This window comes from Lithobates pipiens, unplaced genomic scaffold (assembly GCF_037356315.1).
Source record: "Lithobates pipiens isolate NorthernLeopardFrog02 unplaced genomic scaffold, aLitPip1_a1.2 Scaffold_1, whole genome shotgun sequence".
In the NCBI taxonomy this organism is placed as follows: Eukaryota; Metazoa; Chordata; class Amphibia; order Anura; family Ranidae; genus Lithobates; species Lithobates pipiens.
The window spans coordinates 96,700,410-96,726,936 of NW_027507685.1; the positions used below are offsets into that span (position 1 = coordinate 96,700,410).

The following is a 26,527-nucleotide window of genomic DNA, read 5'->3' on the forward strand; positions in this document are numbered from 1 at the left end:
GAACTCGCAATGGTGCCCCCCTTGGTTACTACCAGTCCAGGAGGACCTACTATCCCAGGGCCCAGTGGACTGTCCACAGGTGGAAATTAGCTGCCTGGTATCTGAGGAGCAGCTGCTAAAAGCAAAAGGGTTCTCTAGCCGTTTGAAAGAAACACTGCTGAAAAGTAGGAAGGTTGAGACAAATGTAATATATACCAGAAAGTATGGAAATGTTTTAGCAGATGGTGCACAGAGAACAACTTCAAAACACAGAGCTCAGTAGCAGTCTTAGAATTTCTACAGAGTGGTCTAGATAAAGGACTAAGCCTAAGTACGTTTAAAGAGTCAAGTGTCGGTTTACCAGGAAAGAAGTTTAGCTTCAAATCCATGGATAATCAGACTCTCTAAATCTGTGAACAGACAGAAGCCGATACAGGGTATGGCCTTTCCAAAGTGGGACCTGTCACTAGTGTTGCAAAGTATGACAGCAGACCCCTTTTGAACCACTAAAGGATTGCAGCCTGAAGATGCTGACGCTTAAAGCAATCTTCTTGGTAGCAATTACTACAACCAAAAGGGTCTGTGAGATAGAAGCACTATCAATCAGACCCCCCTTTTGCCAGATCTTCCCGGATAGTATAGTTTTTAAAATGGACCCGGGATTTCTGCCTAAAGTAGCCTCAAGATTTCATAGAGGTCAAGAAATTGTGTTACCATCATTTTGTCCAAATCCTTCTCAGGAACAAGAAGTAAAATTCCATAATTTAGATGTCAGGAGATGCATCCTACATTATTTAGAAGCAACAAAAGCAATTAGAAAGACGGAGTCTTTATTTTATTTTCTGGAGCTAGGCAAGGGCACAAAGCTTCAACAAGCACAACAGCCAGATGGCTAAGAGAAGCCATAGAACAGGCTTACAAGTTAGGAGGTATGCAGATCCCAGAGGGAATCAGGGCACATTCTACAAGGGCAATGGCAGCATCACAGGCGGAGAGAGCTGGAGCAACGCCGGAACAGATTTGTAAAGCGGCAACATGGTCCAGCTTTACCACTTTTGTAAAGCACTATAGAGTGGACTTATGGTGGTCCCGTCCTAAGGGTAAGTGCTCAGTTATCCTCTCTGGTGGCTGTCCTGAAAGACGATTAGGGGAAAAACAAAGTTACTTACCGGTAATGTTCTTTCCCGGAGTCTTTCAGGACAGCCGGGTACCCACCCAGATGTATATCAAGACATAATTATATCACCTTTCCTGTAAGGAAATCTTTATGTGTATCATATGTTCTTGTGTCTCCCCAGCAAAGTGGGGGTGCTCTTTAAAGAACTAAGGAGGAAATTTATGGAAAGCTGGCGCAGGTGTTTCCTACAGAGGGGAGGAGCCAAGGTCTCTCAGGTGGCTGTCCTGAGACTCCGGGAAAGAATGTTGCCGGTAAGTAACTTCTTCTTTTTTTTTTTTTTTTTTTTACACAAAAAGTCATGGGTACAGTGTTAGATAACCACGCGATTGTCATTCAAAGTGTGACAGCACTGAAAATCAGCCTGGGCAGGAAGAGGATATAAGGACCCGGTAGGCAGACGGTTAAATCATTGATCTCGGGAGGGAACATGCACCACTGTATAAATCGCATAAAACTAAAAAAAAACATTATAAATGGAACGCAATGCTAATATCCGTATATAATGATTGTATTGCAGGAGGGGAAGGCTGTATACTGGGGGCCGCTGGATCCGTCATTGGCGTCGGCTCTGACATCGGAGGCAGTATTCGAATGCCTGCGTTTTTTAATGGGATCTATGGACACAAATCAACCCCAGGTGAAGATTTCTGAATTTTCCTTCTTTGTCTCCCAGCACTTTATGATCCATTGATATCCTAATCAGTCCTATCTCCCAGGTGACTATCTGAGGAGCTGGCCTACACTTTTACTACAGTACAAAGGTTGAGCTGGTTGCTCTTTAGCCTGATTTTTCTCACTGCCTTTTCAAGGGCTGGGTACATAAACGTAGGACCCTATATTCCAATTTAAATCATCATCTGGCATTGATTACTGATTTATACGTGTGTGTGTGTGTGTGTGTATATATATATATATATATATATATATATATATATATATATATATATATATATATATATATATATATATATATAAATACATACACACACCAATATGGAGTTTGCAAGGTGATATTTCTTTAGAAAGCAGTAACAGGCTGAATAGAAAAGCTTGTATCCCTGCCAGCATACTGCAGAGAACTGTCTATGCTCCCTTTTTTGCAAGCAGCAGTCTCTCTGCAGAGATCTGACATGCCTAATCAGAGCTTGGGATCTCTAATTAGCAAAGCCCATGTCCTCTGCAGGGTTTTAGGTCTAATTCGACAAGGGGTATGTTGGACAGAGACCAGTGCTTTAATGCTGGGAGTAAGGGCCCTTCCTCTGAAGAATGTGTGTGGAAGCAGTGGTCTCTCTCAGCACAGGTCTGACACACCTCTGCTATATCTCGATAAAGGTTGCTTTACTTGCTGATTGGATCACTGTAGCCTCTGATTTAGCAGGGACAGCCTGACCTTTGCAGAGAGATCGCTGCTCCCATACAGAGAGGAAGGGTCCTTCTCTGCAGCTTGCTTGTGGGGATGAGCTTTTCTATTCAGAATATGGCTTTGGGCTTTAAATTACCACTTTGCAAACAGAAAAGTGTTTTTTTTTTTTTTTTTTTTTTTTTTTTTCTCTTTTTTGAAGCCCAGTTTCTTTAAAAAGTTGCCACAGCCTCAAGTAGAAAAGCCTGTACCCTGCCCGCAAGCTGGAGAGAAAGAACTATGCTTTTCTGATTGGAAACAGTGGTCTCCCTGCACCAATCTGATATGCCTCTGCTATAACTCTGCAAATGGTCATGTTACCTGCTGATTGGAAAATCTTTTAGCTCTGACTTGACAAGGGACGCCTGACCTTTGTAGAGAGACCACTGCTCCCATACGGAAAGCAAGGGTCCTTCTCTGCAGCATGCTGGCAGGGGATGGGCTTTTCTAATCCAGCATGTGGCAGCTTTCTAAAGAAATGGCGCCTTGCAAACACCAGAATTTCTTTTAGGAAAGAACCACATCCTGAGTAGATAAGTCTCTCCCATGTCAGCATGCTGCAAAGGAGGACCTATGTTCTCTGTGTGGAATCGGTGGTCTCTCTACACAGGTCTGTCGCACTATATAGCTGCAGTCAACAAAGATTGCTTATTGGAAAGCTGTCGCATTGACTTAACAGGGGATGGCTGACCTCTGCAGAGAGATCACTGTTCCCATATAGAAAGCAAGGGTCCTTCTCTGCAACATGCTGGCAGGGGACGGGCTTTTTTTTTCTATTTATTTATTTATTTTTTACTCAGCATGTTGCAGCTTTCTAAAGAAAATGGGCTTTAAAAAAAATGAATCTCTGGTATTTGCAGGGTGGTATTGTAAAGTTCAGTTTCTTTAGAAAGCTGCCACAGCCTAAGTATAAGTCTGTCCCTTGCCAGCAAGCTGGAGAAGGACCTATGCTTTTCAATTTGGAAGCAGTGGTCTCTCTGCACGGATCTGAGATGCCTTTTGCTATATCCATGCAAACGGCAAAGGACCTGCTACCCGCTGATTGTAGAGCTGTAGCTCTAACTTGACAAAGGATGCCTAACCTCTGCATGCCATGCAGATGTAATTGCAGCATGCTGGCAGGGGGGAGGCTTTTCTACTTGGGGTGCTTTCTCAGAATGGGATGCATACAAAAGTAGCTGGCTGGTAACTGTAAGCTCTTGGGTTCAAATCCCTTAAGTACCATGATTATGCTAATCTGCTCTGTGACGCTAAAATAGGAATCTGAATTTTCTTGCCGTGATCTTTCGCAGCCACAGCGCTTTACTCACTACCACTCCTATCTTATTATGACTGTTAGAGTTCAGACTCAAAGGCATCGGGTTTATGTTTATTTAATCAGGACCATTAATCCGTGAAACTAGATCCAGACTATGGACAATCAAGTAGTCACCAGCAGTGACTCTGTAGCTTGGCTCCCCACTCCCAGCAACAGCTCAGCTCACCCTACTCCCCCCCCCCCCCCCCCCCCCCTCCCCCTCCCCCAAACCCAGAGCAGTGGCTTGGTATCTTGGCTCCTCTCTTTTCATGAGTGATTTGGAAGCTAGACTCTTTGCTTCTTCCTCCCAGCATTGACTCTGTAGCTCGGCTCCCCTTGCTTCCTCCCCCCAGCAGTGACTCGGTAGCTCGGCTCCCCTGTCCCAGCAGTGACTCGGTAGCTCGGCTCCCCTGTCCCAGCAGTGACTCGGTAGCTCGGCTCCCCTGTCCCAGCAGTGACTTAACAGTTGAGCTCCCCCTGCTATAAACAGAGGAGGGATGCAGGGAAATCTGAGCTGTTGAAGGCACGACTGTCCCGAAGTACTTGCTCCTCCCTTTCCAATTCCTCTGCTGTACAAGGATTGCAAGAAGCTAAAATCAAATCAGATTTGGGTGCTTACACTAGCTGCCTTTAGAAATATATACACCCCTCCTCTTTTTTTTTTTTTTTTTTTTTTTTTAATACATCATTTATTGAGGTTGAACTTGAAGCATTGTGTAATAGGTCAGGAGGTGGGCACAACCACACTATGAGGTCAGAGAATACTAATCATACTTGTATGTATTAAGATGATGTCATAGTCTCTGCGCTCTTGCAGGTATTGTCCCCAATGAAGGTCAGTTTCCAAATGCTCACGGCTCTCGCGTTGATCTCCTGTGTACGGGGCCCATGTGTAGATACGCAGAAGACCTGCTGCTCGTCCTCAAGGTGATGGCCGGGAAGAATTCTGAAAAGTGAGTAAGATGGAGACATCCGTAGTCTGGGGGAGTTCTGAATGGAGTTTAATTGATGGTGTCAAATGGAACTTATACACACACGTATTGCGGTCTTGAAGTGGTTATGTGTGTATGTATGAGGAGGGGAGAGCAGATACCTGTATAATCCAGGTATTTGCACCCACTTCTGGGCATAGATAGCCGCAGTATCCGCGGATATCTATGCCATTTACGGCGCCTCCTCTGTCCGCCTCCCACTATTTTCTGGGAGACTCACAGGTCCCAGAAGACAGCAGAGACCAGTGGGTTCACGCGTGATGCATGCATAAGCAGTAGGAAACCAGGCTGTGAAGCCGCAAGGCTTCATTTCCCGCTTCCCTTACTGAAGATGGTGGCACCTCCACCTGAGAGCCGAGGGACAGATTGGTTTCGGGTGCCGACATCGCGGGCGCCCTGGACAGGTAAGTGTCCGTAATTTAAAAGTCAGCAGCTGTAGTATTTGTAGCTGCTGACTTTAAAATAAAAATATTTGGCGGACCTCCGCTTTAAAGTGTGTGTGTGTGTGTGTGTGTTTATATATATATATATATATATATATATATATATATATATATATATATATATATATATATATATATATATATATATATATATATATATATATATATATATATATATATATATATATATATATATATATATATATATATATATAAATAAATATAAAATTTCTGCTTAAAAGATCGCTGCACAAATGCAGTGTGACCTAAAATATTGCAACGACCGCCCTCTTATTCTCTAACGGCAGTGATGGCGAAACCTTGACACCCCCAGATGTTTTTGGAACTGTTTCCCATGATGCTCCACTACACTGCAGAATGGATGAGCATCATGGGAAATGTAGTTTCAAAACATCTGGGGGTGCGAAGGTTCTCCATCACTGGTCTAGGGTATTTGCAAAAAAATATATAATGTATAATATTTGGGGGTTCTAAGTAATTTTCTATTTAAAAAGCTGATTTTTTTTTTTTTTTTTTTTTTTTTTTAACTTAATAAAAAAAAAAAAAAAATAAAAAAAAAAATTAGGCTTGGGTCCAGAAGTAGTTGAATCAAGCTTGCGGCTGCAGCTTGGTACCCCACGCCTGCAAAGCGCTTTCTCGTAAATGTGATCCAGGCAACGGTTTGATGTGTGGTGTTATAGCAAACAAAACTTCATCAAAGTAGGGCCTTGGTGGGATTGTAAACCCTCCTATGCATTAAGGTGAAAAAACTTCTGACACTGACCAGCCCCCCCTTCCCCCTGTTTTACTCACCTGAGCCCATTCGTTCCCTCTGGTCGGAGACGCACTCTTCGTCTCTGCCCGGGGTTCTCGGCTCTTGATTGGATAGATTGATAGCAGCGCAGCCATTGGCTCCCGCTGCTGTCAATCAAATCCAATGACATGGGGGGCGGGCGGGGCCGAGTCTGGCATTCTGCGTCTATGCATGTAAATGCTGGACTCGGGAGCACGCCCGCAAGGTAAGGGGCCACTCTGTACAAAACAAACTGCACAGTGGAGGTAAGTATGAAATGTTTGTTATTTAGAAAAAAACAAACAAAGGCTTACAACCGCTTTAACTTTAACGGCCCATTCACACAGCAACGGACAACTCTGCAGCTCACTAAACCACCGGCAGTTTTGTGTGAGGTGTCCATTCCAGCTGCAGTGAGTGGGCAGTAGAGGGCGGTGTGCTGTGCATTTTTCAATGCATGACATTGTTCCGCGTGTGTTTTTTGTGACCCCCCCCCCCTCATTTTTGTCACTGTGCAGCAGCATAGGGTGCTGGGCTGCTGTATAGTGACATGCAATCGCGCAGTGAACCCTGCGATTAGCATTCAGAGTGTCTGAATTTTATCGCTTCGAGCTGTATTGCAGCGTGAATGGGACATAGAAAACTATGTGTCTTAGCCCCCATACACGCTGTCGGAAATTTCCAACGGAAAAGGTCCGATCAGATTATATTGTCAGAAAATCCGACTGTGTGCGGGCTCTATTGGACTTTTTCCATTGGAATTTCCGAAGGAAAAAATTTTAGAGCAAGACCTTAAATTTTCCTGAAGACAAAATCCGATCGTTTGTAGAGAATTCTGATCTGAGCATGCGTCGTACTGTCAGATCGGATTACGAGACCAAAGCTATTGGCTACTAGCCTAAATGTAGTCCCGTGGTAACAAACGAACGTCATCACGTTTAGAACGATCTGATTTTTCCAACGACTTTGTCTGACTGTGTGTCTGCAACACCAGTTTCGGACCAAATCAGTCAGAAAAAAATCTGACGGATTTTGTGGTCGGAAATTTCCGACCGTGTGTATGGGGGCTTAGAAGTGACTGGCATTATTCCGATATGGGAAAAAAAACGCCAGTCACCGCACTGTGTGTGATCTGGCCCTAAGTGTAATGTATTATTGGCTATAACTCTGAACTGCAATGAGAATTGCCCACCATGGAGTCCAGGTACAACCAGCAGAGAGAGCCTGGGATTGTACGATTGTGCTCACAGGTTGGCATCCCCTGACATTTTGCCATTGAAAATGTGACTGACCATGTTACATAGTTAGGTTGGGGGGAAAAAAGTCTTTCTAACCAAAAAAAAAAAACCCATATATAGTACCCAATCCTATATCCACAGTTGATCCAGAGGAAGGCAAAAAAAACCCCCAGCAAAGTATGATCCAATTTGTTACAGCAGGGGAAAAATTCCTTCCTGATTCCCCCGAAAGGCAACCGGATTTTCCCCGGATCAACTTTACCTATAAATGTTAGTACCCAGTTATATTGCCGTATTGATCGGCGTATGACATGCACCCCAAGTTTAGGAGGGAATTTAAAAGAAAAACTTTTTAGGAGGGAAGTTTTAAGGAAAAAAAATTACATTTAAATGCCCATCAATGCAGCCTTGTCGGTGTCATTTGCAGCCTCGTTAGTGTGTTTGCCATTTAAAAATGGCGCCGCCGAGATACAGAGTGGATGTCCTGTGTATCTCGGCGGCGCTCGGTAGTTCTCGGCCGTTCTCAGCGGCCTTCGGGTATTTCTTTATCGTACATCATACGACACAGAGTCTCAAGTAATTACTTGGTGGGTTATAGGCCTACCTTCAGGTGTTGACACTGGTATAACCAATACAGGAAGTTGACTCTCCTATATAACCACCTCCTCCTTCCAGGAGCAACTCAGTTTTTTTTTGCCAGTGTCTAAGGTGTTGGTCACGAGTGAAGATGTGCTCTAAGGCGCTCCAGGAGGGATCCATGCTGGATTTAAAGAAACCTCCACAGATCCATCCTCGCCACTGAGGCCATAGGATGGTACCTGGACCTCGATGCAAGAACGAAGTTTTGGCTATAATGCTTCTCTTTTGAGAGCTGGACCCTAGGAACCAGGACGCTTTTTGGTCTTGCTACATTTCCTAAAATTGTCCTGAGGGGTGCTATACAAGGCCCAAAGGAGCGAAACGCCTTTTAAAGGGGCCACATTGTAAACGGGCATTTCCAGACAGATTGTTACTTGGTAGCAAAAGAACTGTTATTTTGTGTGTACCTCTGCTTGTGCTTTGCACTATGTCTTCCAGACCTACTGTAAAGGTACCTAAGGTGTCACACTCCCCCTCCCCCTGGGGGATCCCAGTTATGCCTCCATACTGTTGTCCTCTTCGGAGAGATCAGACATGGCAAGCCAGGGTGAGTCATTGGAAGCTAGCGGTGGTACAACTGCTTCACACACTTCAGCCCCTGTAGGTGACTGAAGATGCATTTTCCTCGGCCTTGCAAGGCTTAGAAGGAAGATTAGAGGCTTTAATTGCATCCTCCATCCAGTGTATAGGAAGCGTCCTAGATCCCCCCCCCCCCCCCCCCCACCTTAGACTCTTTACAGTCAGTGGAGGGTCCAAGAGAATTATGGGGACAGGATGGGGTATTACCCTCAGATGATCGGGAGGAAAAACATGCAATTTATTTCTCTGCGGAGGAAACAATACTTGACGTTCCCAAGGATCCCTACTTCACAATCTGAAGTACAGAGGCTTGCAAAGATGGTTCGCTCTACTTGCATGCTACCCCTAACAGAGTTAGCTGAAGGGCCGGTCTCTTCCTTGGGTTCTTTGAAGCTTTTACAGCCTTTGCATGTGTTTCCCGTCCACGCATTACTGAAAAAGCTTATTTTATACTGAATGGGATCATCTGGATAAGCATTTTTTTCCCTTCCAAAGAGACTCTCAAAGCTCTATGCTATGGAAGAAAGATTCACTAAAAGATGGAAAGTTCCAGCAGTTGATGCTGCGATTTCCAATGTGAAAAAAAGGAAAAAAAAAAAAACAGTGGACAATGCGCTTATGCTTAAAGATCCAACAGATAAGAAGTGGGAAGGTCTGTTAAAAATCTTCTTCTTCTTTTTTTTTTTTTTTTGTCTTTTCTTAGCAGGTACTGTTCAGCCTGCAATTGCAGCTATAGGCATCTGTCAGTCCTTAAAGGACTAGTTCACAGATGCTCTCAGATGAGCTCCCTGCACAACAAACACAGGAACTGGCCGAGCTACCTAAAGCATTATGCTTTGCTGTAGATGCTATGAAGGGTTCTATTCACCAGGCATCACGCCTTGCGTTTGTACTTGTACATATGCGAAGGACCCTTTGGTTAAAGGGTTGGTCAGTTGAGACGCCTTGTAAGAACCTTCTAACTAGTTTCCCCTTTAAGGGAGAACGATTAGACGATAGATTAGATAAATACATTCAAACAATTTCCAGCGGAAATGGTACTCTCTTGCCAGTCAAAAGAAAATATAAGCATCTTTCATTTAAACTTTTCGGCCAGACCAGGCATAAAGGAAGACCTGGGGCTACAAGTCTGCAAAGCAGAATACAAGACCACCTTATGAAGAGGCATCTCCCCTCCCCAAGGTGGGGGGGAAGACTTCTGATGTACTCAGAAGTCTGGAAAAGGGAGATTCAGGACAAATGGACTCTCTCCACAGTGTCTCTAGGATACAAGCTAGAGCTTTGAGAGTTTCCACCATCTCGTTTTCTGAGATCAAACTTTCCCAAAGATCCAGGGAAATGGCAATCCCTGTTGCAAGCATTAGACTGATTATTGGCTTAAGGGGTGATCAGACAGATTCCCAAACAAGAGCAAAGTTTGAGGTTTTACTCAAACCTAATTACTGTGCCAAAGCCGAATGGGGATATCAGACCAAGTCTAGATCTACGTAATCTAAATCGGTTCCTGAAAATCCGCTCCATTTGCATGGAGTCAATCAAGTCAGTAGTTTCCATCCTGCAAGGAGAAACTTCTGGCATCCATCGACATCAGAGATGCATAGCTGTTTGTCCATATATTTCCTCCTCACCAGAGGTTTCTGCGGTTCAAAGTAGAACAGAAGCATTTTCAGTTAATAGCCTTGCCCTTCGGGCTTGCTACAGCACCTCGGGTATTCACTAAGGTATTAGCCCCACCTCTAGTCAGGTTAAGGGCACAGGGCATAACTGTCTTGGCTTACTTAGACGATCTATTGATAATAGACCAGTCAGTGGCTTGCTTGAAGCAAGGTTTAGCCATCACAAGCAGTTACCTGGAAGGTTTGGGTTGGATTCTCAACCTAAAGAAATCCTCCTTAAAGCCACTAAGAAGGCTGGAGTATCTGGGCCTGATCATAGACACAGCCCAGAAAAGGGGTGTTCTTGCCTCCCGCAAGGATCAGCTCCATACAGGAGCTGGTGAGGATGATCAGGTCGAAGAGAAATCCTTCAAATCACCTTTGCATGAGGTTGTTAGGGAAGATGGTAGCTTCATTCTAAGCAGTTCCCTATGCTCAATTCCATTCGAAACCTGAAAGCAGTATTCTGTCTGCTTGGAACAAAACAATTCAAGCTTTGGACCATGAGTGTCCCAAAGCCTCAGTTGGTGATTACTATCTTGGAACCTGCTGAAGGGAAAGTCCTTCAGATCAGTTATCTGGAAGGTAGTAATGACAGATGCCAGCCTTTTCAGGCTGGGGAGTAGAAGCCTTGCCCATCGACATCCTAGAGATTCCGGCAGTGTATCTGGCTCTAGAAACCTGGACCTCCAGTTTAAAGAATTGTCCTGCCAGGATCCAGTCTGACAATGCCACGGCTGTGGCATATATCAATCACAAGGGGTCACCAAGAGTCTCTCAGCTCAGAGAGAGGTGAATCAGATTCTAACTTCGATAGAAGAGAATGTCCCATGCCTATTGGCAGTTTTCATTCCGGGAGTAGAGAATTGGCAGGTGGACTATCTAAGTCGCCGGCAGTTATTCCCAGGAGAATGGTCTCTTCACCCCAAGGTGTTTCAGGCTGTTTGCCAAATATGGGGGGACTCTGGACGAAGACCTTCTAGTGTCCAGATTCAACACTAAGCTAGTCAACTTTGCATCCAGGAAAGGGGACCCACTCGCATACGGAACAGATGCGTTAGCGACCCCGTGGGATCAGTTCTCACTGATCTATGCACTTTCCCCAATTCAGTTGCTACCTCAAGTTCTTTGCAGGATCAAGCTGGAAAGAAAATCTGTAATACTGGTAGCACCAGCATGGCCCCAGAAGGTCACGGTACGCAGAGATCGTAAGGATGGCAGTGGAGGGTCCAGGGCTCTTCCCACTAAGGCCAGACCTGCTATCTCAGGGGCCGATATTCCATCCTACTTTACGAACGCTAAATTTAACGGCTTGGCTATTGAGACCCACATTCAGGTCTCCCACAGTCAGTTATCTCTACTTTGATTAATGCTAGGAGCCAGCTTCTAGAGCTATATATTATAGAGCCTGGAAAGCTTATGTTTCCTGGTGTGAATCCAAGGGTTGGTACCCTCGGAGATATGTCATAGGCAGAATTCCTACCTTTCTACAATTAAGCGTAGAGATTAAGTTGGCCCTGAGTACTATTAAGGGCCAAGTCTCAGCCTTCTCAATTATTTCAAAGACTGCTTGCTATGCATTCTTTAGTCCAGGGTTTCATGCAAGGAGTGCTGCGGATTAATCCGCCAGTTAAATCACTCTTAAGCCCTTGGCACTTAAATTTAGTTTTGTCAGTGTTACAAAAACAGCCATTCGAACCGCTGCAGCATGTCCCCTTAGTCCTTCTGACTAGGAAGCTGATATTTTCGTTTGCTATATCCTCAGCAAGGAGGATTTCAGAATTGGCTGCTCTTGTAAGGAGTCATATTTGATTATTCATGAGGACAGAGTGGTGTTACGCCCTCGTCCAGATCTTGTTCCAGGGAAGAAAGGTCACTACATTGTCTTGATGTAGTGAGAGCAGTGAAAATGTATTTAAGAAAACTGCTCCGATTCGTAAGACTGATGTCTTATTTCTTCTGCCAGAGGGTCCTAAGAAGGGACAGGCCGCGTCAAAATCCACTGTCGCTAAGTGCATTTGGCAAGTTATAATTCAGACTTAGGATTTTAAAGGGAAAGATTCCCCCTTTTCAAGTTAAGGCGCACTCTACCAGAGCGGTTGGTGCTTCTTGGGCAGTGCGTCTCCAGGTCTCAAATTTGCAAGGCCGCGACTTGGCCTTCAGTACATACATTTGCAAAATGTTATCAAGTGCATGTAAGATGGAATGAGGATATCGCCTTCAGGTGCAGTGTGCTGCAGTCCTCAGTCCTCAGGTCTGGGGGTTACCCTACGGGGGTTGTGTCTCCCTCCCCTCAAATAGCATTGCTATGGGACATCCCACCAAGTAATTACTTGAGACTATGTGTCCTATGATGTACAATAAAGAAAATAGGATTTTTAAAACGGCTTGCCTGTAAAATCCTTTTCTTGGAGTACATCGTACCCTCTGTTTTTATGGGGTGAGAGTATATTACTTATATTGCTTGGCTACAAAAACTGAGTGCTCCTGGAATGAGGAGGGGTTATATAGGGGAGTCAACTTCCTGTATTGGTTATACCAGTGTCAACACCTGAAGGTAGGCCTATAACCCACCAAGTAATTACTTGAGACTGTGTCCTATGATGTACTCCAAGAAAAGGATTTTACAGGTACCGTATATACTCGAGTATAAGCCGAGATTTTCAGCCTCTTTTTTGAGGCTGAAAGTGCCCCCCTCGGCTTATACTCGAGTCATCGCTGTCTGCCTGCTCGATCAGCGTGTCGAGCAGACAGACAGCGGACATTCTACCATTCAAACGCCGCGCCTCCGCCTCCGCCTTCGCCTGTGATAGGCGGAACACTGAATTTCCCAGCAGCCTGTGTTCCGCCTATCACGGACATCGTCTCATCCTCGTACTACGGACGAGGATGAGATGATGTCCGTGATAGGCGGAACACAGGCTGCTGGGAAATTCAGTGTTCCGCCTATCACAGGCGAAGGCGGAGGCGCGGCGTTTGAATGGTAGAATGTCCGCCGAGGCGCCGACTAAGAGCGGCGATCCTGGCACGGCACGGGACGGAGGCAAGGCACGGCACGGGACGGAGGCAAGGCACGGCACGGGACGGAGGCAAGGCACGGCACGGGACGGAGGCAAGGCACGGCACGGGACAGAGGCAAGGAGGCAAGGCACGGGACACAGGCTCGGGACACAGGTAGGCTGGACACACACACACACACACACACACACACACACACACACACACACACACACACAGGGATGGATGGATGGATGGATGGAGACACACACACACACAGGGATGGATGGATGGAGACACACACACACACAGGGATGGATGGATGGAGACACACACACACAGGGATGGATGGATGGAGACACACACACACACAGGGATGGATGGATGGAGACACACACACACACAGGGATGGATGGATGGATGGACACACACACACACAGGGATGGATGGATGGATGGACACACACACACACAGGGATGGATGGATGGACACACACACACACACAGGGATGGATGGACGGACACACACACAGGGATGGACGGACACACACACAGGGATGGACAGGCATGTCTCACCCTCGGCTTATACACGAGTCAATAAGTTTGCCAGTTTTTTTGGGGGTAAATTGGGGGCCTCGGCTTATATTCGGGTCGGCCTATACTCGAGTATATACGGTAAGCTGTTTTTAAAAATCCTATTTTTTTTTTTTTTTTTTTTTTTTTTTTTTTTTTTTTTTTTAGCCGTTTTCGGCCACACTCGGCGGCTTTCGGAAAGCTGACGAGAATGGGCGAAAATACCCGGAAGCCACAGAGAGGGGCAGAAGGGGATAGAAACAGTGGGGGATCGGGATATAACACGCACCCCCGATTTCCCCCTGATTTTAGGGGGAAAAAAAGTGCGTGTTATACGCCGATAAATACGGTATGTACATTTATGAAAGAATCCAGGCTTTTTTTCTAAAGCAATCTACTGAGCTTGGCCAGAACCACCTCTGCAAGGAGTCATTTTCACAACTCTTACTTTTAAGAAACCTTTCCGTATTTGGAGATGAAATCTTTTTTTTTTTTTTTTTTTTTTTTTCTCTTGGCATAAAGAGTGCCCCCTTGTCCTCTGTGAAGACCTTAAAGTGAATAACTCAACACCAAATTCACTATACCCCCCCAGGTCCGTGGTCTGTTGGGGTGAGCGAGCAAGGTCTGGTTTGTGTTTGCGGCACACTATACCCCACCTTCTTCCCGTCAGCATACTGCCTCCTCCCCCTGTCTGACAGACGCCCCCTGCTGTCCATAAATCGGTACTGCAGACCACGGAACAAGGACCATTTTTACACTGAGGCACTTTTCAGTCGCTTTGACCCTAAAAAAAAAAAAGTACCTGAAAAGCTCCCGAAAACCTATTTTCTCTTATATTCACTGACTGACACAGCTCCTCTCTGTAACTAAATGGGTTGGTTAGCCTGCCATTAGGTGAACTAGGCAAAATTGTAACACAATACACAGATCTTTCAGTACCGCCCCGGGGGGCAGACCCTGTGCTAACAACCCTCCCTGCTGCCCCAGCACTGTTTTATTTTGCCTAGTGAAAGAGAATGACCTAGGAACCCTGCGGGCCTATGGTCCCTTTTTTTTTTTTTTTTTTATTTATTTATTTTTTTTTTTTTATGCTTTTGCGCAAGATAGAAGATCCTGGGATCTTCTATCAACTGCTGGCTGGGTGACAGGCTGGTTGAGTTATCCAGTCCGGCCATCGAGAGTGTGCAGGTCGCAGCTAAGGCTCGGCAGGCCACGACATAACTCAGCTCCAGAGGTGGTTGGTGAGCTTCAATGCTCCGGGGTATACATATGACCGGGCTACTGATGTCTGGATCACAGTATACCGGGCCAGCAGCCACCCTGTAACTGCGCAGGAGTGGGTCTGTGCGGCTAGCGATGGTCCTGGTGTCTGTGGGAGCTCTCCCCTGTCCTCTGGGGAGAGCTCTTATGCAGACTCGGGCCCTGCTCTGACCTATTAGACGAGGCTGACCAGGACCATTCAGACAGCGAGTATGATTCCCCGTCCGGGCGCGACAAGCGATTGTTGGAGCACTAATCACAGCTGTGCGTGATACCCTGAAGATCCAAGAGCCAGCGGATCCCTCTGCTGATGTATCGGTCCCTTTTGGGTCCCGCAAGCCAGCACGTTCACCTAAAGGTGTTCCCATATTTGACTTATTTTGACAAGTTCATCTACAGGGAATGGGGTCGGCTGCAAAGGACCTTTTCGGTCCCCAAAAACATGGTGGTTCGTTACCCCTTTTGAGGAAAGCCTTCTCAAAAAATGGTCGGCTCCTCCGGTCATGGACCCCCCAGTATACAGGTTAAATAAAGTAACCACAATCCCGGTTGAGGGGACTCCTGCATTCAAGGATCCCATGGATAGGAAGGCCGAGGCGGTGGCTCGTTCCTTGTTTTATGGTTGTGGAGTCAGCCGTGCGACCAGCATCCGCACTGGTGTCGCAGACACTGAGTGGGTAAAACTTTTGCACCGCAAATTGGGAGAGTAAAAGGCCTCCCCTGTCTGCGTGGAACTAGCAGACCAACTAGTGAAAGGCCTAAAGTATGTTTGTGACGTGGCCCTTAAAACTCTCCCCCTGTTATCCATGGCTTCAGTGTCAGCTGTGGTACTGAGGCGCCTGATTTGGCTAAAATGCTGGTCTGCTGACCAGGCATCCAAGAAAGCACTGATGGATCTTCCCTTCCTTGGCGACCGGCTCTTTGGAGCTTCGTTGGATGACTTTATTAAAAATGCCACGGGTGGTAAGAGTACACTACTTCCACAGCCCAGGAAGGCTAAGGAGCCACGCCACAGGCAAGGGTCCTCTTTTTTCTGCTCGCAAGCGGCTTTTTTGTCCACTCGGTGCTTCGACAAAACATTCCCAGCCTGATAGGACGCCCACGGACGGTCAAAAGCGTCCCTGGAACTGCAAGCCTGCGAACAAAAGTGCTACCGCATGAAGGTTTGCCCCCACCCACATATCGGGTGGGGGGTCGCCTTCGGGAGTTTGCAGCCCGGTGGACCTCCCGGATATCCGACCATTGAGTCTGCGACCTGATTTCCACAGGCTACAAGATAGTTTCTCTCTTGGCCGCCAAACAGATTCTTCCCCTCCAGCATACCCGCGTCCCTGGTTCGCTGGGAGGCCCTGTTAGGGGCAGTGAGGGACATGCTGAATTAGGGGGTGATTGTACCAGTTCTGGAATTGGAACGCTTCCAGGGGTTTTACTCAAATCTGTTTGGCTGTACCCCTTCCTTCTTGGGAACCAAAATCTTGGACTTAAAATCCCCCAATCACTTTGCAAAAGTGCAGAGGTTCAGAATGGAATCAGTTCGCTCAGTAGTCGCTGCACTCCATCAAGGGGACTCCCTGGCGTCCTTGGACATCCAGGATGCGTACTTTCACATACCCATATGCCTTCGGCATCAAAAAATGTCTGCGTTTGGCAGTCGGGGAAGCCCACTACCAATTTGTGGCTCTTCCCTTTGGCCTGGCATCAGCCCCCCGAGTCTTTACCAAAGTATTGGCTCCAGTATTGGCCTTGCTGCGACAACGCGGGATCGCGATCGTGGGTTACCTAGATGATCTCATCCTGAGAGCATCTTCTGCCTCAGAATTAGAGGAGGATGTGGCGATCAACATGCAGACTCTGCGAGAATTTGGTTGGCTGTTGAACCTAAAGAAGTCAGTGATTGTACTGACCCAGTGTCTGGAGTACCTGGGTTTACTGTTGGACTCCAGGGAAGCCAAAGGTCTTTCTCCCCTCAGACAAATTGCAGACTCTCAGATCTGTGGTCAAACTACTGATGAACCGCAAGTAGTCGTCGCTCCGGTTTTCCATGCGAGTACTGGGGCTCACGGTAGCCTCCTTCGAGGCAGTACCTTATGCCCAGTTCAACACCAGAGTCCTGCAGAAGGAGATTTTGACGAAATAGGACAAATCTCCGTTGTCCCTGGATCGATAGATAAAGGTGAGCCAGCCAGTGAGTGAATCTCTGATCTGGTGGTTGCGGTCCCCGGTGATTCAGTCCGGAAAATCATTCCTTCCTCTGAAATGGACGGTGATCACTATGGACTCCAGTCTATCAGGCTGGGGTGGAGTGATGGGGATTCAGTCGGCTCAGGGCCTCTGGTCGACAGACGAATCCAAGTTGCCAATCAATCTGCTCGAATTGAGAGTGATCGGGCTGTGTCTCCACACATGGTCGATGTGTCTTCAAGGCCGTCCGACCAGAATACAGTCAGACAACGCCTTGGCGGTGGCGTACATAAATTACCAAGGGGGAACAAGAAGCTCAGCCGCTGCTCGGGAGGTCGCTCACATACTTCGGTGGGCAGAGCGACACGTTCCGGCCTGGTCGGCCATTTACATCCCGGGGGTGGAAAATTGGCAGGCGGACTATCTCGTCGACAGATGCTGGAGAATGGGCATTGCATCCAGAGATATTCAGGCTGTTGTGCCTGAAATGGGGCACGCCAGATGTGGATCTATTTGCCTCCCGCCTCAATCGGAAGGTGCTGAGATTCATGTCCAGGACAAGAGATCCATGGGCAGACGCGTCAGACGCACTGGTGGCTCCGTGGGATCAGTACCAGCTGATCTACGCCTTTCCTCTGCTAAAACTGTTGCCACGTCTGCTGCGCAGTGGAAGCCGAGGGGATCCCAGTAATCCTGGTGGGACCGGGACCTATCTCAAGGTCCAATCTTTCACCCTGCTTTACCATCGCTGGCTTTAACGGCATGGCTATTGAGAGCCAGGTGCTGAGGAACCGGGCTCTGTCAGACTCGGTGATCCCGACTATGTTGAGGGTGCGGAAATCTTCTTTGCGGAAGTTATATCATCGTACCTGGAAGGCCTACATCTCCATGTGTGAGGAGAAAGGGTGGCATCCGCGCTCCTTTTCTATATCCAGGATCCTTCTGTTTCTTCAGCAAAGTGTAGACCAGAATTTAGTGTTGAGCACCATTAAGGGGCAAATTTCAGCTCTGGCTGTCTTTTTTTTAATTTATTTATTTTTTTTTTTTCTTTCTTTCAGCGACCCCTGGCAGTCTCATTCATTAGTGAGTACCTTTTGTTCAGGGGGTACGACATGTAGTCCCTCCGGTGCGTCCATCATTACCTCCGTGGTATTTGAACCTGGTGTTGTCGGTGCTTCAAAAGCCTTGAAGGGGCAGATGCCCCCCTTTCCGGTAAGGGCCCACTCTACAAGGGCAATCGGAATGACTTGGGCCTTCCGACACCAATCGTCTGTCACTCCAGGTGTGCAAGGTGGCGAACTGGTCGTTTGTCCATTTATTATTATTATTTTTTTTTTTTTTAAAGAGGTTTTTATTTGCCAAATGTACATACATGTCAGGTACAAAGCATAACATTGAGATACAGTATATTCCATGGATTACGCCATCAAAACAATTTGTGAGAGATTTTCAAGAAAGGACTACTCCATGTAAAACATAACTTGTACGTTTAGCCCATCTTCTTTCTTTATAAAAAAAAAACAGTATATAGCATACTACGTTAGGTGTAGTTTACCATTTCCAATAACAATTTTGCAAAGTAAATCAAACCAGTAAAGATAAAATGAAAATGAACACACCAGGGGAACTTCCCTGTTAACCTATAGTGCTTGTGCCGTGTGCTACTTCTCCCTCCTCTTTGGTGGGGGGGGGGGGGGGGGGGAGAATGTGCAGTTTCAGTTGCTCTAACCCATTTAGCCCAGACTTTGTTAAATTTCTTAGGGCAACCTCTGGAGTCATATATCATTTTATACATAGTAACATTAGCATTGACTAATCCCTTCCAAGCATTCAATGTAAGGAGGTCACTGCTAATCCATTTAAGAGCGATGAGCTTTCTAACATAATATTGTATATTATAGTATAGTAGTCTTGTATTACTCATAACCTCATCCTCTATAATTCCCAGCAGTGGGCTACAAATGTTGGGCAGATCCAAGGTGTCGGCTATGAATTGGGTCACCTGGGACCAAAGTGGCCTTATTCTATCGCACTCCCAGACCATATGTATAAAGGAGCCCTCTGCAGAGGAGCATTTATGACAAGTGGGGTTGTCTCTCCTTCCCATTTTATATAATCTAAGTGGGGTGTAATACGTTTGATATAGGTACCTTAGTTGAATCATTTTGTCTCTGGCAGATATAACCATAGGTAAATATGAAGTAAGTACCTGCTCCCAGTGGTCCTCTGTCATTTCTGGTATAAGCTTAGTCAATTTCTCCTTAAGTTTCCTTTCTTTTGGGTATATTTTTTCCCATAAGGGTGTTATAATAGGTGGAGATTAGTTTTGTGTGTTCTGGATGCGCAAGGAGTTTCTCCATCTTGGAATTTACAAGGGGAAACCGGCCCAGCTCCAAATTGAGCATGAGCAGCATGTTTCAGTCTGGTATATTGGTATTCCCACGCATCTGGAAGAGCCAGGTCCCTTTTCAGTTGTACAAACTACTTCAAATCCCCATTATCATCATATAATTGGTGTAAGTAGGTCAATCCAAATTTGGCCCATCTATAACCATCTTCCAAATGGCAAAATTCCTTCAAGCATGGATTGAACCACAATGGGGCATTAGGCGACAGCGAAGCAGAGTGTCCATTATGTTTTATACAAATCCCAAGAATCTGCTTAGCAGAGCTAAGCATTGCATTTCCTCTCTCAGTGGGTGTCGCCCCCTAATTCTAAAGTGTCTCATAAGAAGTGGCCACAGCCGCCTCAACTGCCACCACCGCATTGTTCCTCTGTGGAAACATTCACCAGTGAATATGTACCAGTTGTGAGGCAAGATGGTATAGGCAGAGGTCAGGCACTGCCAGTCTACCCCTCCCCCACTGGTAGTTGTAGAAGCTCCAGCACGATTCTAGTCACCCCGCTGCCTCACAGAAAAGAGGTCAGAGAGTTAATGTGTCTAAATGTCCTTTTTGGATATATGTTGGGGCATTGGAGAGGATGTAAAGGAATTTGGGGAGGAAAATCATTTTAAATAAATTGGCCCTTCCGAACAGTGTAAGTGGTAAATCCCTCCACCTCCGACTCCTATCTTGGAAGGCTGTAATGACGGGCCATAAGTTCATCTCAACAAATGAGTCCACTGGGAGTTGGATCGTTATTCCCAAATATTTAAATTGGGGAAACTATGGTTAAGGGACACTGATCGGGAAGGGATAAAGTCGGTTGTGGATCCAGAGGAAAAAGGGCCGACTTAGTCCAGTTAATACGAAAACTGGAAAAGTCACCAAACTCCTGAACCAAGGAGACCACTGCTGACAAAGAACATTCAGGGTCTCCCAAATACAGGAGCATGTCATCAGCGTATAGGGACACACGTTCCTCCCAGCTCCCCAACCAGAAATCCCTCAATCGTTTCATGGGTTCTAATGTTAACAACCAATGGTTCAATAGCTAAAGCAAATGGGAGAGGGGATAGGGGGCACCCCTGTCTCGTTCCCCTGTGGATCTGGAAAGCATCTGATATGAGTCCATTTACTCTAACGCTCTCTCTGGGGTCCTTACCCATGAGATAAACCTCTGACCAAATCCCATTCTAACTAGGATGGAGAATAAATAGTCCCATTCTACAGAATCGAACGCCTTCTTTGTATCTAGTGAGGTAATCCCTCTCCTGCCCGTATTAACGTGTTGAGTCTGTAAATTAACATATAGTCTACGGAGATTCATTTGTGTACATTGGCCAGGTATGAATCCTGTCTGGTCAGAATTTTAGTTTGAGAATCGCAGACAGCAGTCTACTGGCCAAGACTTTGGCCAGTATCTTGACGTCAGAATTGATTAACGAGATTGGCCTATAGGATTCGCATTCTTGGGGATCTTTCCCTGGTTTGGGGATCAGCGCTTCTCTCATAGTCTGGAAGTATTTCGTCCGTCTCAGCTGCAATAAAAACTTTTTGCAAAAAGAGGGACTAGTTATTCCCTATGTAGCTGATGCCAGTCAGCCTGAAATCCGTCAAGGCCCGGAGACTTACCAGATTTAAAGGAAGAAATGGCTCCAGATATCTCCTCCTGTGTAAATAGGTAGATCTAAAGCTACCCTATCCTCTAGCGTCAGTGAAGGTAAAGTAAGGGAGTCTAGGTAAGAGCTTAGTTCCTGTGGAGTATGTCTGTCTAGTCTGAGTCTTATACAGGGTTTTCATAGAAGTTTACAAAGGGGTTTAAGATCTCCGGCAGTTCTTTCACCGTGTCCCCCCTGGGATTCCTAAGTTGCATTACTGAGGTCGGAGTATACAATGGCTTTGCTAAAGCCAGTAGACGGCCACTTTTGTCTCCAAACTCAAAAAAGGACCTAGAATGGTGTAATTGCTTTTTTGTAGTTCGCTCAGTCAGGTGCAATTTATACAGTCTGGTTTGATCTTGCCATATTTGGTATTTTACTAGGGGATGGGTCTTGAATGTAATTACTTTCCGCCTCCAATGTCTTAGACTCCCCTTTTTTAACTTCAGAGTTCAGGGCTCTGGAGAAATCCCTAGTTTCCACAGTGAACACCCCTCTCATAGTAGCCTTAAAGGCTCCCACTGGTTAGCAATTGGTGTGTCCCTCCCATTCTCTCTCTCTCTCTCTCCAGCACTGCTCAATATTCGTTTTGCATTTTATAGTAATAAATTCCTCTTGGAGCCAGTACACATTCATACGCCAATGTCGTCTTCCCCGAGGGGCATCAAGATCTAGCTTGACCTCCAACGGAGAATGGTCCGAAATGGCTCTAGGGAGATATCTAAAACCTGCAATGAGCAGGAGGCCATCCAAGGTAGAGAGTAACAAATCTATCCTAGACAGTGTCCTATGGGTCTCTGAGTGACCGGAGTATTCCCTTGTGTCAGGGTGTCTTTGCCTCCAGACATCAGTGAGAGCATAACTCTCCAGCCAGGAGGAAAGTATATGAGTTAGCTGGGGATCTGGACAGACATGGATTTGTATCTGAGACTGCATTAAAATTTCCCAATAGTAATAATGGACCCTGTGCAATTAATACAGCTTCTTGCAATATTTTGTCTAATATCTGGAGAGAGGAGGGTGGGATGTACACACACCAACGTCAGGCAGACATTAAACATTTTGCATACCAGGATGACGTATTGGCCAGTTGGATCCAATTTGACCTGCAAGATGAGCCAGAGCTTTTTTGGTAACCAAGATGGCCACTTCCCCCTTGAATAAGTGGAATATTCAGCATGTAATACCCTCATAATATTGGCTTTCTTCAAAGCCATTACCTTGGAGCCCTGTAAATGCGTTTCTTGTAATAGGACAATGTGAGGTTTATACTTCTTAAGAAAATCAAATACATCTCTCTCTCTCTCTCTCTCTCTCTCTCTCTCTCTCTCTCTCTCTCTCTCTCTCTCTCTCTCTCTCTCTCTCTCTCTCTCTCTCTCTCTCTCTCTCTCTCTCTCTCTCTCTCTCTCTCTCTCTCTCTCTCTCTCTCTTTCTTCCCCCCGCCCCCCCCCCCACGGGGAGGGGGGGTCACAGGTCTCTACTATATAAAACACAGCATATGTCCAGGCAGCATTATGTGGAAGAGATAGACAATGTCTAATATGGAAGTCCATCAAAGGTCTGTCCATACATTTATCAAGTTCTACAAGGCTGATGCCTGTTTGGGCCGCAAAGTTTTGCAGGCGGCCGTGTAGTTGCGATTGAGCACTGTTGCATTACTTCCGCATAAAGTTTGCGGTGTTGGGGATCTCTCCTGTTGAGCATACCCCGTTATATGGCAGTGTGTTTTTCCGTACAATGCTGTTTTTTGTGGGTTTAGTTTCACTAGTTCCCACTTGCCATGGTGGATGCAGTTTTTTTTTTTCCCACCCCTCATTTGGCACTGCTTGGACGTCCCATTTAGTTAGAGAGGAGCTGTGTCGGTCGGTGAATATAAAAGAAAATAGGATTTTTGTACTCACCGTAAAATCCTTTTCTCTGTAATTCGCCGACCGACACAGCACCCACCCCTCCTTTTCTCTGTTTATACTGCTTGTCGCCGTACTGAGTCTGCTGGGGCAGCAGGGAGGGTTGTTGGCACAGGGTCCGCCCCCCGGGACGGTACTGAAAGTTCTGTGTATTGTGTTACAATTTTGCCTAGTTCTCCTAATGGCAGGCTAACAAACCCATTTAGTTACAGAGAGGAGCTGTGTCGGTCGGTGAATTACAGAGAAAAGGATTTTACGGTGAGTACAAAAATCCTATTTTTCCATTAAAATCAATGAATGCTTTCACACTGGGAAGTGGGCTGGCAGGGCGGCAAGAGAACTCCTGCAAGCAGCATCTTTGGGGCGCTAAAAAAAAGTACCCCTCTTCATTGAAATGAATGGGAAGTGCCTCACAAGCGCCTGAAAAGCTCCTAAAAATGCTTATTCTGAACCACGTGACCTTCAAAAAAAGTGCACCGCTAATGCCTGAAAAGCACCTCCAAAAGCGCCAGTCGTTTTATGGCCAGTTTTCAAGCCCCTCAGTTTAAAGGGGCTCTGAATGTTGGGGTTGCTGTGTTTCCCATCGGACTATTTTATACTGCAGCACCCAGTGTGTTATCTATGAAAGATGGAGAAAACCAGTGATAGAAATCATGTCCAGCTACAGTTGTGCTCCTAAGTTTACATACCCTGGCAGAATCTTATGATTTCTTGGCCATTTTTCAGAGAATATGAATAACAAACTTTTCTTTCACTCATGTTAGTGTTTGTTTGAAGCCACTTATCAGTCAAGTGCGTTTACTCCTTTTTTAAATCCTAATCACAACAGAGTGATAACATAATCCCAAAAGTATGTAAACTTTTGATCAGGGTCATTTACAAGCACCGATCTCCCTATGTAGATTTCAATAGAGGGGAAAGGAGGAGAAGCGGCTGCCAGCTGCTTTATTGAAATCTATACAGGGAGATCTGTGCTTGTAACCTCCTCCACCAATCATCCCTGACAGCCCCCTTTGTCTTTCTCCGTGCTCCCCTGGTCTCCTCGGGTCGGGTCTCCCTCTGGGGCTCGTCGGGTCTCCCTCCGTGCCCCCCTCTGGGCTCCCTCCATGCTCCTCCTACAGGGAGATGGGTGCTTGTAACTGCCCAGGTATCGGGTCAAGCATCGGAGCATTCGCACAAGTACTCGTGCAAATCCTCGGTATTGGCACTTGTACTAGTATCAGTATCGGTGCAACCCTACTTAATATCATCAAGCCGCTCTGGGGAGATCTCAAACGTGTAGTTCATGCAAGGTGACCAAAGACTTTGCATGCCTTGGAGGCGTTTTGCCAAGACAAATGGGCAGATCGACCACCTGCAAGAATTTTGGGGCCTCATAGACCACCATTACAAAAGACTGACCGCTGTCATTGATGCTAAAGGGGGCAATACACAGTATTGGGACTAAGGGGATGCAGACTTTTGAAAGGGGGGGGGCATTTCATTGGTTTACTTGTTGCCATGTTTTGTTTTGATTAGGCCGTTCTGTTATCTATAGTTACAGAATATCAATCCCCAATCCCATAAGAGAAGAAATAGGTTTTGTCAGTTCACTCATGTTTTCTTTAACAATGGTACATACTCTATATTATCTATTCTCCTGGGGGGAGGGGGGGGGGGGGTGGTGATCTGCAAACTTTTGAGCACAACTGTATAATCGATAGTATAAACTGTATATTAACCACTTCCCGCCCATAAAATGTCATATGACATCTTTAGGTTGAAGTGAAGATATCTGGAATATGGCTACGGGAATTATCCAGATATCTTTTGTTTTAAGCCAGCAATTCCATCACTTGTAAAAGCTATCCTAGTGGCTGTCTAGCCACTGGATGGCTTTTACAGGCAGCGGGAGTAAACGTATTACATCCCTCCCCCACAGCGCTCCATAAAGAGGACCTGTCATCCTTTATTCCTATTACAAGAGTTGTTTACGTTTTTTGTAATGGCAATAAAAATAACATTTAAAGGGACAGTGTAAAAATAAATGGCAGAATTTGCCTGGGTTGGAAGTGGATAACGACTGTTTTTATTCTCCCAGGCTGTCTCTGGATCAGGATGTATCTCTGCGCAATCTGCGGTTCTTTACCATGGAGAATGATGGCGGGTGTCTCTTTGTATCGCCTATGGATAAAGAATTAGTCCAAGCACAAAAGCAGGTGAGAAAAGCCGATGTGATGGAATCCAACCTGTCCAGTAGCATTATTTATGTCTCATATTTAAAGTAGATGTTACAAATTCCCCCCCCCCCCCCCCCCATCACTAAAATATCATAGAAGATTTAACATGTTCATGTCATTTTTAAAACAAATATTTTAATCCTTTTTAAATTTGCAGCGACACAAAAATTCTACTTTTAATGCGTCATTAAACCCAAACAAAAGATTTATAATATTGCAGCTTTACCAATTGTGATGGGGCTACATCTTCTTCTTTTATTTATTTTTTTTTAGACTTTCTTTCTTTTTGTTTCTGCCTGGTGATATGTTTTTCAAAAGAACAAGCTGTCCTTCATATGTAGCAGTTAGTAACTCGCCGAGTAAATTGATACCCAACACATCACGCTTCAAAATTACGCCCGCTTGTGGAATGGCAAGACAAACTTTGGCCCTTTAAAAAAAAAAAAAAAATCTCCATAGGCGATATTTAACCACTTTACGACCGGCGTGACGATGTATGTCTGTTTTTTGAAGAGGGGTAACGGCAGCAGCTGCTGCCACATACCGAGATATCCATCTGTTCAGGTGCCGGTTGGGTGTACGCTAATGGTGGTCTCCGTGGCGGGTTCGCCACAAGATCACCGTTATCAGCGGCGGGAGAGTGCCACCCCCGCCGCTTTCCCATGCCCTCCGCAGCTTACCGCTGTCGGTAGCGGCGGAGGCGATCGGGTCCTTCTTGAATAAAGGTGTGATGCGCTAATTACAAAACATTCAAATAGCCACAACAAAACTAAAATTGTGCAATTATAGAGCTATATAAAGTGCAACCGTGCATAGATCAATCAGAGAATATCCCTATACATATATGTCAATGAATTAAAAAACCATGCCGGTGATTAACTAGTGCAAAAAAACATAAATTTTAACGTAAAAAATAAGATATATGCACGTGTTCAACGTGTAAAAAATGAAACTGGAAATATATATGTACAAAGAAAAATAGATAAATATTAAATCCAAACAACAATAGTGATTTGTGTAAAATGTCCCATACACAATCAAATCAAAACGTGCAATTCGGTAAGCACACTCAATTAAACGTGCAATGTGCTGGGTAATAAGTCCATTCGTGGTGATCCGTGCAGGTGGTGTAAATGCTATATAATTACCTCACTGCT

At 45.7% G+C, this 26,527-nt stretch overlaps 1 protein-coding gene across 1 annotated transcript in view; it reads left to right on the forward strand.

Moving 5' to 3' along the window:
* The window catches only part of FAAH2 (fatty acid amide hydrolase 2), a 98,731-nt gene that overhangs the window by 16,320 nt on the left and 55,884 nt on the right, over nt 1-26,527 (forward strand). Inside the window, exons 4-6 of the mRNA XM_077465204.1 lie at nt 1,674-1,793; nt 4,670-4,805; nt 25,232-25,349. Coding sequence (XP_077321330.1) covers nt 1,674-1,793; nt 4,670-4,805; nt 25,232-25,349 — 374 coding nt within the window. The remainder of the gene's footprint in view (nt 1-1,673; nt 1,794-4,669; nt 4,806-25,231; nt 25,350-26,527) is intronic.